At 44.2% G+C, this 13,908-nt stretch overlaps 1 protein-coding gene across 4 annotated transcripts in view; it reads right to left on the reverse strand.

The window, feature by feature from the left end:
- spata13 (spermatogenesis associated 13) overlaps positions 1-13,908 on the reverse strand; it is a 39,391-nt gene that overhangs the window by 22,432 nt on the left and 3,051 nt on the right. For all 4 annotated transcript variants that reach the window (XM_041861772.2, XM_041861775.2, XM_041861774.2 and 1 more), the window contains exon 2: positions 1,294-2,946. In XM_041861772.2, the coding sequence (XP_041717706.1) occupies positions 1,294-2,946 (1,653 nt within the window). The remainder of the gene's footprint in view (positions 1-1,293; positions 2,947-13,908) is intronic.

Below are 13,908 nucleotides of genomic sequence, written 5' to 3' on the forward strand. Positions count from 1 at the left end.
ATTTTGTGAAGTTTTGGTGTTCGGCAGGTTTTTTGGGGGCTGTTCGTGCACACATTTTTTCTTGAGGTAAGTCGATGTTTGGTGGCCGAAGTCTGCGCCCCTTCATCAGTGATTGGTCAACAGTACTACTCTTAAGCCCTATTCGGACGGGATTAGTTTTACTGGGGGAGGTCGGGTAATGTAATTATGTGCACGAGCACAAAACACCACATCTGTAACTTTAGTCCCATCCGAATCCGCCATGGCAGTAATTTATACATGGCAGGAGATGAACAATTTCAGCCAGAATAACCTACTGATAACACTAGTCTGTGCAAATCGACATCCCTGTGTTTTGAGAGAAATGTCTGAGTTTGACAGGTGTTGCTCGCAGTTTGAGCAAGAAAACAATAACTTATTTGATTCACAGTGAATACATTTGTTTATATGTTTTGTGCGTATGAATTCAATACTGCCAAATGCATCAGTAAAAATATTGTGCCTATTTAATGCAACTCCTGCTGTTAATAGATCACAAAACAGCATACAACTGAGCTAAACGTAGCCTTAAAATACATCAAGTGGGCTGTTTAGATCACATCTGAATTCTGGGGGGCATTTAGGATTCAAATATTATGGTGACACTATACCAACGATGGTTTGGTATGGTTTAGAAACTTGGGAACCAAGCTCGAGTTATCAGTAGGCGTGGGCTGATATACCATATTTTACTATACACCGGTATTGATGCACAGACCGGTTTGGGTTTTTACTTTACCTTCTATAACGGTATTTGAATGTTTGGTTTGTTAAATGTGATATGCCGTGTGTAACGTCCATTTTTATTGTTTACACTGCTACTTGAGTAATACCTCTCCGCTCTCTCTCTCCACGCCGTGTTCCTCACAGACCTAGCCCCGCCCCGTCACTCTAGGTGCGCATTTTTGTTGCTTGACCACGAGACACTTGCTTTCAGTCTGCATGGTCAATGCAGCACATGCAACAATGTTGATGACAACGATATTGTTTCCGCTTTGCTTCTTAATATTACATTTACATTTACATTTTAGTCATTTAGCAGACGCTCTTATCCAGAGCGACTTACAGGAGCAATATAAATCCACAATCCTTCTATGATCAAAGCACTGTGACCTTTGAGCCCGCTGATCAATAGCAATATGTAGATGATGGTGTCACCACCAGCATATCGCTTTCACCTGATAATACCTTTCAGATCAGTAGTCAAGCCATTCCAAAGCACTACAGTAGAACTGAGCCAGAGTAGCATTTTGGACTATCAAAGTATTCTCTTACCTGCTTTGGTTCCATCTTGCCCTCTGCATTGACCTCTGGCTGGTGTTTGCTGTGGCTCCCACAGGGCTCCCCCAGGGGGAGTGGAGGGGAATCACACCATGCTCTCCACCCATCTCCCTGTCCCTCCTGATGCCTTTCCCCCTCAAACAGGCTGCTCCTCTGGGCACGAGCACTCAGGGAAAATGAGGTTGTAGTGAAAGGCTCATTATGGCTGTGGAAAACGAACACATGGTCTGGTCCCTCCTGGAGTTCTATGGGGAGCAAGGCTGGGTTGTACTCAGCCTGGGGCTGGGGGTGGATGGTAGGCATGTGTTCCAGTGATACCGAAGTGCTGTTCCTCTTCCTCTCCACTGCGGCTCTCGTTCTGGCGGGCGAGGGCCGGCGTTGGCGGTCGCTTGCGGGTAGGCAGGGCGTGCGGCGCGAGTAGTCATCATGGAGACGGCTGAGGAGTGACAAGGGGGTCACGGGGGATGGGTTAAGCTTGCGTCTCACGGTCAGGTCAGTCATACTGCCCACTAGCTTCAACATGTGGCCCTTGGACCTCAGTGGACTCCTAAAGCGACCAGGGCTCTGGCTGCGTTCCCTAAGGTCACCGGACGAGGCACTGGCTGTTCTCTGAATGCTGGGGCCCCCATTGGCCCCTGGGGAGTCTATCTGAGGAGCGGGAGAGAGGAAAGGCGAGGGCACTTTGCGTCTGAAAGGGCCCTTGAAGAGGTGTAGGTTGTCTGCACTCTTGCTCAGTCTGCTTAGCACGTTCACATTCACACTCTCCTCCAAATGGAGGTTCACCTCTGACACTGAACCGGAGCCTGAACCTGGCCTCTGATTGGTTGAAACCCCCAGTCCTGGACCCTCCCCTCGTTTCCCCTGCCCAGCGTCCAGCAGTGTGATGCGCCCCGCCCCGTACGCTCTCCGGATACTCCTTGAGAACCATGTGTTTCTCTGCAGTCCATCTTCCTCATCTACTACCTCCTCCTCATCTTCATTGTCAGAACCACAAGGGCTCAACCCAGCCATCGGTTGGCCAACAGACACCCCATTGGACACTCTATAGCCCTCCCCACACCTAAGTCTTGGACTCTGATTGGTTGTGACCATCCCATTATCTCCACCCTGGTTGGCTGCTGAGGTGTACTCTTCATCCTGGTTGGCTGTCCCTCTGTTCTGGATGCCCTGGAGGACTGAGGAGCGTAGCTTCTTAAAGGAGCCCATGACGGCCAGCCCTGACAGACCTGGCCAAACCTGCGGGCCCGCGGCACTGGATGGAGGGCCCTGGAAGGAGAGGGGCCTGCTAGAGCCCTGACTGTCCCCTGGAACAGTGCACTTCCTCTGGGTAGAGAAGAGCCTCATGATCCTGGAGGGGTAGGGCTTCCCCTCAGGGTGGCCTATCACAGGGCTGGACCAGGCGGCCGTGTTGAACCCGTTCAGTCTACTCTCTTCACTGTTAAAGTCAGAGGTCATGGGCTGTACCTCAGCACCACACCCAGACAGCAGGGACGGGGGCACCGCCATCTCCACATGAGCCTTCAAGGGGTAAAGGTCGCTGAGGGGTCTGGTCCGGGCTAGAGGTCGAAGGTCAGGGTCGGATGTGGAGCCACGGCAGTAGGAGAGAGAGTCCTCGCTGGTGGACGGGGTTCCATCGCTCTGCCCCGCCTAAAGAGACAATAGAAGTATCATTGTTTATCACTCTTACTATGTACAGTTTCCTTGATTGTCTTGAAAGGCACTTCGATTTCAGTCGGCCCCAGTGTAGGGATGTGTGTGTGTGTGTGTCTGTGTGTGTGTGTGTGTGTGTGTGTGTGTGGAGGGCAGCGGTTAATGCAGGCCAGTCTTTGATGAAAGGCTTTGTGTGCATGACTAAACAATGATAATTACTAATCCATTGTGATTAATGCAACAAATTGCCCATTTTCTCCAGATTTGGCCAATGGAGACAGGGAAAGGTGGTGTGATCTCTGCCTCTACTTCCATCCTGGGATCTGTTCAGTTTAACTCTCTCCACATTTCTCCTCTCTCTCTACATTTCGCTCCCCCTCCCTACATTTCGCTCCCCCTCTCCCTCTCTACATTTCGCTCCCCCTCCCCCTCTCTACATTTCGCTCCCCCTCCCCCTCTCTACATTTCGCTCCCCCTCCCCACATTTCACTCCCCCTCCTCCCTCTCTCCATTTCGCTCCCCCTCTCTCTCTCCATTTCGCTCTCTCTCCATTTCGCTCCCCCTCTCTCTCCATTTCGCTCCCCCCTCTCTCCATTTCGCTCCCCCCTCTCTCCATTTCGCTCCCTCTACATGTCGCTCCCCCACTCCCTCTACATTTCGCTCCCTCCAATTTCGCTCCCTCTCTCCACATTTCGCTCCCTCGCTCTCCCTCTCTACATCTCGCTCCCTCTTTCTCTACATTTCGCTCCCTCTAAATTTCGCTCCCCCCTCCCCCCATTTCGCTCCTCATCTCTACATTTCCCTCCCCCCCTCTAAATGTCCCTCCCCCTCTCTCTACATTTCTCTCCCCCTCGCTCTCTCTCTCCATTTCACATTGACCCAATTGATCTCACAGTAGCTCTGAACCTTTTAATCAAATACAGACTTAATGGCTACATTTCAGGACATTTAAACAGGACATTTCAGGACTCAATGTGATTGATTTTACTGCCTTTGTCTGACACAGACTTGCACTGAGCTTTTCCACTCTCTCTAGCACGGGGACGGGCAACTGGTGGTCCACAGCCCACCTTTTGTAGGCCCGCGGACCAATTTCCAAAAACAGGAACAATTATTATCATTATATAAAAATAAAAAAAATGAGGTACTCAGTTGGGGTCTAAACTTACAGTTGAGAGTTAGAATAGTAGAATACACAAGGTGCAATTTCGAAATTTGGTTGTACATCAGCAGTTTCTCTTGTTATGGCGGTCACTGACCCATGTCAGCTAACATTTTTTAGATTGGTAAATTAGTCTAGCCAGCTATCTGAAATTGTAGTAATCATGGTTGAATTACCGACCGAGGGGCCCCCATTGATTTTGTTAGTCACTCACTCAGATATCATATTTAAAAATTTAAACATTTCTCTCCACCCTATGGCAAAATGTGTAGAATTACAGGAAATTAGTTATAAAATCATATGAAAAGTATGAAAAAAAAAAAGAAAAAAAAGAAATGTATGCACTCACTAAGTCGCTCTGGATAAGAGCGTCTGCTAAATGACTAAAATGTAAATGTAAAATCTCTCAACCCCATGTAAAAATGTGTAGAATTGCAGCAAACTTGCTTTAAAAAGGCAACATTTTCTCTACGCTATCTCAAAATTTGTAGAATAATTTCTCTCTCCGGTGTCTCAACAAAATGTCGCTTAGGGCCACTAAAAGGCTACGGCCTTACTGCATGTGTGGATATGGATGTGAGTATGCAGACCCGCGAGCCACTGCGGCACCTCATGATGAGTTCAGATTTTTTGTGGGCCACATCCCCATCAAAGTTGCTCATCCCTGCTCTAGCACCTGGGAGTGGGAGCTAGACTACATGCTGTTAGCATACTCTTTTACCATATGGATTTTCTCAATGTTACACCTCTGCTGACAGTTCACCCATGTCTCTCCATCACTCACTCTGACCACTACCGTAAACGGAAGAAAACCACTGCTATAAACTAACTCCCACTGTCACCATTCCTACTCCTCTCTAGTACTAACCTTACATACCATTCTTCTAGGCTCTCCAGTAAGACTAGGGCTGGGCGGTATACCGTATTTTACCATATACCGGTATTGATGCACGGACCGGTTTGGGTTTTTACTTTACCTTCTATAACGGTATTTGTGTTTGGCTTGTTAAACGTGATATGCAACTCCGGCGCGTATAATGTCAGTTTATATAGTTTACACCATTTGCTGCATGCCGTTAACCACACCAAGCCTGTCCCCTGTCACTCAAGGAGAGAGCAGTTGTTTGACCACGGAGTCACAAGCACTTTCTTGCCGTTCACTCTGCTTTCCACAAGCGGTCTATAATTACATTATTCATTTGTGTATCTTACGGTCTGCAAACTACTGTTTGCTAGTTTGTCTTTTCTTAGCAAGGTCTTGCTAAAATAATTTATGTTAGCCGCTAATGCTAATCGCTAGTTAGCTGGCCAACATGCTAACTGTACTAAGAGTCAGAGCAAATGTAGCTAGATAGCTAATACCACCTGGTACCAGTGCTGGTGTAGGCCTAGATAAGCATGTTTGTGCAACGGTATCTTATTAGAGAGAAATATGCGAAGCATGAATATTTTGGCTAGCTGGCTAGCTACATGAAGTAAGAAAACATGTAATGTAACCTCTAATTAGGGTCACCTGGAAACACTGACCAACACTTAGGTTCCTACCCTGTCAATAATTCCTCCCTGGTTTATTCATTCGTTGTCATGTCACACAATGTATTCTAGGTGCTGCCCACTATACTCCAACTATAGAATTAGAATAATCATAATATTTCCATGATTCCAACAGTTCACCAATTAACTAGGCCTAGATTTTTGTTGCCCTTATGCTGTGTGGCACAGTGTGGAAATGATAGTAAAAGTGCAGGAAATGCAGAAATTGATGAAAATGCTGAAAATTATTTTTGTTTGGAGTTGGATAGAACAGTATAAATGGAGAAAGCCCCATTGAAATCACTTATAATTCATGTGTTGCCACCCTAGGGTCATGAACTAATTAGAAAGCATATTTAGAACATTTGATTTATTATTCAAAAACATAAAATACCGCCAGAAATGTGACAAATATCGTGATATGATATTTTGTCCATATCGCCCAGCCCTAAGTAAGATACAAGGTTGGTGAATGAAAGAGACTACTCTAGCACTGAAAGGGCACACCAAGGCAGTCCTCTATCCACTGTATTACCTCATACTCACCTTATCTTCCTACTCTACCACTCGCTCCACTATGCCAATTCTACCTTGCACAATGCACACTACCCCTATGCCTTCTCTCTCAGCCTGGTGCAAACATTCACAGCCCAGTTGGGACCTGCTATACTTGGCACGATACATCATAGGGTTCTGTTTCAAAGGAGTTGGAGTTACTGCCAGTACCTCAAATCTAGAGATCAGCCAACTTATTGTGTGTAGTTTTATACCCTGGCCAGCACAATAAGCTGCGTAGGACAGTGGAACCTCCTACTGTACTAGCTGCTACTCTACCCTCTTAGTACTACTAGTACATACTACAGCACTATGCAGGCCATTTAAGCTATGCTTCAACAATATGGAAGCTGTATGTGAGTGGTTCTCTGGGGCTACCTTTCCAGTAATGCTACTGCAGGTCAGGTCAGTGTTCCTGGGTGGTTGCATGTGAAGTCTGGGAGCTAGTGGTGCTCTGGCTCTCAGGCCCAGAGTTAATTAAGAGAGAGAAGAGTAGCCCCCCCACACGACTGCCAGCTAGAGCCAGCCTCAGATTCCCAGAGAGAGGAGGGCTGGGGCCACACACACACAGAAATACACTAAGACGGCCCACAATATACTGAAAGACATGCACACTTACACATACTTCAGAAGACACAGACACTGTGTAGGCCTACAGAGTAAACATGTACCCCCCACACACACACAGTAGGGGACTGGGGGGGGATACGGAGGCAGGCATTCTCTCGGTCATCAACTCCCTTCCCTTTGGGCTGGTAAAGTCACAGCCTTATGTAAGGGGTCATAAACGAATAATCATTAGTGAACTCCAGCCCCCAATTCAGCTCCACAGAGCCAAAGTATGTTCTGCCTTGCCCAGGGCCAAGTTCAGGCTAATTGTGCAAAGATGAACAGAGAGTTAAACTAAATAGACGGCTAGACAGAGAATATCAAGGGAAAGTCACTTCTCTAGCAGTTTTTTTTCCATTTGGTAGCTAAGCCATGAGAAAGAAATGGCCAAAAGCACTAGCACGGCCATTCTTAGGTAAGCTGCTCATTTACTGGTTGTCTGCTTATCGGAGTGATCGAATCTAGCCAGCCAGGCTTATCAGTGCTGTCCTGACCAGAGACAAACATGTTCTGGAAAAATAACTTATTAAAACAACCAACTGAACTAGTGAAAGTATGCTCATTCTTTATTCTTTGTATCCCTTCCACGTTAGCCACACTGATACATATGTAGGAGACCTTCAATGTTACCCATGCTGATACGTACACTACCTTTCAAAAGTAGTGTACGTACAGTGGGGAAAAAAGTATTTAGTCAGCCACCAATTGTGCAAGTTCTCCCACTTAAAAAGATGAGAGAGGCCTGTAATTTTCATCATAGGTACACGTCAACTATGACAGACAAAATGAGAAAATAAAATCCAGAAAATCACATTGTAGGATTTTTAATGAATTTATTTGCAAATGATGGTGGAAAATAAGTATTTGGTCAATACCAAAAGTTTCTCAATACTTTGTTATATACCCTTTGTTGGCAATGACACAGGTCAAACGTTTTCTGTAAGTCTTCACAAGGTTTTCACACACTGTTGCTGGTATTTTGGCCCATTCCTCCATGCAGATCTCCTCTAGAGCAGTGATGTTTTGGGGCTGTCGCTGGGCAACACAGACTTTCAACTCCCTCCAAAGATTTTCTATGGGGTTGAGATCTGGAGACTGGCTAGGCCACTCCAGGACCTTGAAATGCTTCTTACGAAGCCACTCCTTCGTTGCCCGGGCGGTGTGTTTGGGATCATTGTCATGCTGAAAGACCCAGCCACGTTTCATCTTCAATGCCCTTGCTGATGGAAGGAGGTTTTCACTCAAAATCTCACGATACATGGCCCCATTCATTCTTTCCTTTACACGGATCAGTCGTCCTGGTCCCTTTGCAGAAAAACAGCCCCAAAGCATGATGTTTCCACCCCCCATGCTTCACAGTAGGTATGGTGTTCTTTGGATGCAACTCAGCATTCTTTGTCCTCCAAACACGACAAGTTGAGTTTTTACCAAAAAGTTCTATTTTGGTTTCATCTGACCATATGACATTCTCCCAATCCTCTTCTGGATCATCCAAATGCACTCTAGCAAACTTCAGACGGGCCTGGACATGTACTGGCTTAAGCAGGGGGACACATCTGGCACTGCAGGATTTAAGTCCCTGGCGGTGTAGTGTGTTACTGATGGTAGGCTTTGTTACTTTGGTCCCAGCTCTCTGCAGGTCATTCACTAGGTCCCCCCGTGTGGTTCTTGTGATCATTTTGACCCCACGGGGTGAGATCTTGCGTGGAGCCCCAGATCGAGGGAGATTATCAGTGGTCTTGTATGTCTTCCATTTCCTAATAATTGCTCCCACAGTTGATTTCTTCAAACCAAGCTGCTTACCTATTGCAGATTCAGTCTTCCCAGCCTGGTGCAGGTCTACAATTTTGTTTCTGGTGTCCTTTGACAGCTCTTTGGTCTTGGCCATAGTGGAGTTTGGAGTGTGACTGTTTGAGGTTGTGGACAGGTGTCTTTTATACTGATAACAAGTTCAAACAGGTGCCATTAATACAGGTAACGAGTGGAGGACAGAGGAGCCTCTTAAAGAAGAAGTTACAGGTCTGTGAGAGCCAGAAATCTTGCTTGTTTGTAGGTGACCAAATACTTATTTTCCACCATAATTTGCAAATAAATTCATTAAAAATCCTACAATGTGATTTTATGGAGAAAAAAAATCTAAATTTGTCTGTCATAGTTGACGTGTACCTATGATGAAAATTACAGGCCTCTCATCTTTTTAAGTGGGAGAACTTGCACAATTGGTGGCTGACTAAATACTTTTTCCCCCCCACTGTATCAGCATGGGTAACATTGAAGGTCTCCTACATACGTATCAGTGTGGTCCTCTGTAGCTCAATTGGTAGAGCATGGCGCTTGTAACGCCAGGGTAGTGGGTTCGATCCCCGGGACCACCCATACGTAAAAATGTATGCACACATGACTGTAAGTCACTTTGGATAAAAGCGTCTGCTAAATGGCATATTATTTTTAGAACACCTACTCATTCAAGGGTTTTTCATTATTTTTTCTATTTTCTACATTGTAGAATACTAGTGAAGACATCAAAACTATGAAATAACACATATGGAATCATGTAGCAACCAACAAAGTGTTAAACAAATCAAAATATATTTTACATTTGAGATTCTTCAAATAGCCACCCTTTGCTTTGATTTATAGGTTTGCAGAATCCATGTGTTATTTCATAGTTGATGTCTTCACTATTATTCTACAATGTAGAAAATAGTACAAATAAAGAAAAACCCTTGAAGGAGTAGGTGTTCTAAAACCTTTAACCGGTAGTGTAAGTAGGAGACCTTCCATGTTATCCACGCTGATACGCATGTAGGAGACCTTCCATGTTATCCATGCTGATACGCATGTAGGAGACCTTCCATGTTATCCACGCTGATACGTATGGAGACCTTCCATGTTATCCACGCTGATACGTATGGAGACCTTCCATGTTATCCACGCTGATACGTATGGAGACCTTCCATGTTATCCACGCTGATACGTATGGAGACCTTCCATGTTATCCACGCTGATACGTATGGAGACCTTCCATGTTATCCACGCTGATACGTATGGAGACCTTCCATGTTATCCACGCTGATACGTATGGAGACCTTCGGGCATGAAACAGGCCTAAGTGGACTGCACAGGAGGTGGTTCTCTGTCTCTGTGTGTGTAAAACTAACCGTTCTGTGGTACAAAAAGAAGTGGAGTTTCTCTGAGGAAACATGAAAGGAAACACGCATGGCTCCCTACACCAAGCCCCGTCCAGCATGTATACGTGTCTGTTTGTGTATGTTCCTCTCCCAGGACTAATCAGGGGGCTTTACCAGTCTGTGCAGCACTGGTTTCCTCTATGGCGTAGTCAAAAAGACTACTAGTCAGCAACGCACACTATGAGTTAGTCATATATAATACTTAGTGCCTTCAGAAAGTATTCATACCTCTTGACTTATTCCGCATTTTGTTGTGTTACAGCCTGAATTCAAAAATGGATGAAATATATATTTATTTTTTTCACCCAACTATACACAATACCCCATAATGACAAAGTGAAAACATGCTTTTAGAAATGCTAGCAAAACTGTAACTAGGCCACTCAGGAACATTCAATGTCGTCTCGGTAAGCAACTCCAGTGTATATTTGGCCTTGTGTTTGAGGTTACTGTCCTGCTGAAAGGTGAATGTCTCCCAGAAAGCAGACTGAACCAGACTTGTGCTTAGCTCTATTCCGTTACTTTTTATCATAAAAAACACTGTAGTCCTTGCCGATGACTAGCATACCCATAACATGATGCAGCCACCACCATGCTTGAAAATTTTAAGAGCGGTACTCAGTGATGTGTTGTGTTTGCAGGACATGAAGTTAATTTCTTAGCAAAATTGTAGCAGTTTTACTTTAGTGCCTTACTGCAAAGAGCATACATTTTTTTAAATATTGGGTTGTTCGGAACAGAACAAGCCTGTTTGTCTATTGTGAAGAAAATTCACCACGGAACACACACGTGAATGCACTCATGACTCCTTTCTATGCTTACCAACATTACAATTTGTTTCTTAAGCCCATACCAACACACCAACCTTCTTATACAGTCCTTTGCCTGCCAACCTTATCAGATTTTACAACCAGAGGGAGTACTGCACTCTATGGCTACTGAAAAACAACTCTAGAATCCAGCTTATTGGAATGGATCATTTGAATATTCCGCCATATTGGTGGATCCATGTAAAATCATATGGAATTTAGAAACGTGTGTTTCTAGGCTATATAAAGTATACTCAGAAAACGATATCTCTGGATGCCATCTATACAAGGAATCCGATGGAATCTAGTTCACAGAGAGCGCCTGCTCAGTGTAGACAGTAGACTGATCTAGCTACTCTCTACTATCAGGGAGGGAAAGAGGAAGATATAATAATTCACTTTCCTCCCATCACAGTCTGCCCTTTATAACTGTTAAATTGTCTTTAAGTAATCTTTTATCAGTCTTAACACCCATTTAGCCTATATAAAATCACATCTAAATTCGGAGAAAGTGATTTCCAAAGATTGGGCACTGGCAGCTTTGTCTATGTGCTTGTTCACAATAATCATCCTAAACCTGGCGCAGAGCAGATTCACTAATCTCTGTATACACTGCAATCTCTTATTGCCCAGTTGTTTGGCATTTGAGGTGATTTATTAAATGTGACTAGCGCCTAGCTCAGGCCTGTGTGTATTACAAGCAGTAGCCTACTCCTAAATGTTCCAAGATGCTGCAGACAGAAATGAGCTGTATAGAGCAGCTGACGATTGACTATTCTCTGTAGCAAAGTTCAATTCCTATTTTATCTACACAATATAGCCCATTTCTGTCTGAATGTTCTGGAACATTGCACCCTCCTAAATAAGCACCTGTTGCGTGTTGCCAGCTTGTTGAAGTCATCTCACAATGACCCAATTCCTTTTTTTTTTGTCCAATGACAGAGGGCATACCGAGAAAGAGACCACGTGGGAAGCCAGGTATTGGGTCGAGGGTGTCACCCACTTTCTCTGTCTCATTCACTCACTCACCTGATATACTACAGTCTGTGGTCTGTCAGAAAGCCCTGAATGGGAAATCCAACACTAACCACAATGTGTACAGAGCTCAGAGGACAAAACGCTAAGATGAACACTAGGACTTTTAGGAATGCTAAACACATAAATATCTGACCTAACAAGATATTAGCAGCATTCTACAAGTGTGGGCTATATACAACTATAAACTGGTTTGAGCACTGAATGCTGATTGTCTGAAAGCCGTGGTATATCAGACCGTATACCACGGGTATAACAAAACATTTATTTTTACTGTTCTAATTATGTTGGTAACGAGTTTATAATAGCAATAAGGCACCTCGGGGGCTTGTGGTATATGGCCAATATACCACAGCTAAGGGCTGTGTCCAGGCACTCTGCATTGCGTCGTACTTAAGAACAGCCCTTCGCCGTGGTATATTGGCCATATACCACACCCCCTCGGGCCTTATTGCTTAAATAGCCTACAGTAAAACTGGTCTGGGAAACTGCACATATAGCCTAGTTAGTGTGAAATTACTAACCCTTGAGGGGCCCGGGCAACCTCTTTCCAGGATGTGACTGAACCAGGTATAGCAGGGTATTAAATCAATCCCACTGATAGACCTGTGAGATAAAGGTGATTCCAGCGTTATGGACTTTACATCAATATCAACATCAATATAGTGGGTACGGCCCAGTACATCACTGGGGCCAAGCTTCGTACCATCCAGGACCTCTATACTAGGCGGTGTCAGAGGAAGGCCCAAAAAATTGTCAAAGACTCCAGTCACCCAGGTCATACGGTTCTCTCTGCTACCGCCCGGCAAGCGGTAACGGAGCACCAAGTCTGGGACCAAAAGCCTCCTTCTACCCCCAAGCCATAAGACTGAATAGTTAATCAAATGGCTACCCGGACTATTTGCATTGACCCCTCCCTTTTTTTACGCTGCTGCTACTCGCTGTTTATTATCTATGCATAGTCACTTTACCCCTACCTACATGTACATATTACCTCAATTACCTTGACTAACCTGTACCCCCACACATTGACTCGGTACCGGTACCCCCTGTATATAGCCTCGTTATTGTTATTTTATTGTGTAAATATTTTCGGAACTCATATTTTCTTAAAACTGCTTTGTTGGTTAAGGGCTTGTAAGTAAGCATTTCACGGCAAGGTATTGTATTCAGCGCATGTGAAAATAAAATTTGATTAAAAAATGTGATTTGAATATCCATCACATCCTTCAATATATTATATTATTATATTATTAAATTATATTAACATCCACCACCATTATGGATGTTACGAATATCATAACGGGGAAAAAAGGATACTGACAATAAAAAGAGAGAAACCAATTATAGACCATATAAAACCTTGCTGAAAGTTAGCTTTAAAGAGAACGTTTCAAGATGATCCGATGTAAGGCGCATGTTTTACAGCTGACTGTAAACAACCAAACTCAAGACACTTCAATTTGGTTTGTATTGCTTCATTAACAGCTCATCTTCATAACTAACACTGGGAGACAGCTGTGAGTGGAAAAACAAGCTATATGAGCCCTTTCTAAAAGCAATGAAATATGATTGACTGAAAAGCCCTTGAGACTTGGTATCCTACTTTGTAAAGGTCAAAATTCATACAATTTCCTACTTAAATGTTTCAAATAAAGTCTGAACTCAATATGAAGAATTATGAACGTGGTTTCATTCGGAAATGACTAACTTTATTTGTGGATGCTCAGGTTGACTTTCCCACGGAATTACCCATAATCTCTGAGACCATGGACATGAGCATTTATTAGGCAAAGTTCAAACAAAGTTGGAAAACCACAAAGATCCATATATGTGCCACTCCTGTGACACGGTGGATTTACAAGTGTGTGAAACAGAAACTGTCTCCTATATACCAGTGTACATACAGTTGAAGTCGGAAGTTTACATACACCTTAGCCAAATACATTTAAACTCAGTTTTTCACAATTCCTGACATTTAATCCTAGTAAAAATTCCCTGTCTTAGGTCAGTTAGGATCACAACTTTATTTTAAGAATGTGAAATGTCAGAATAATAGTAGAGA

Source organism: Coregonus clupeaformis, chromosome 34 (assembly GCF_020615455.1).
Source record: "Coregonus clupeaformis isolate EN_2021a chromosome 34, ASM2061545v1, whole genome shotgun sequence".
NCBI classification, from domain to species: domain Eukaryota; kingdom Metazoa; phylum Chordata; class Actinopteri; order Salmoniformes; family Salmonidae; genus Coregonus; species Coregonus clupeaformis.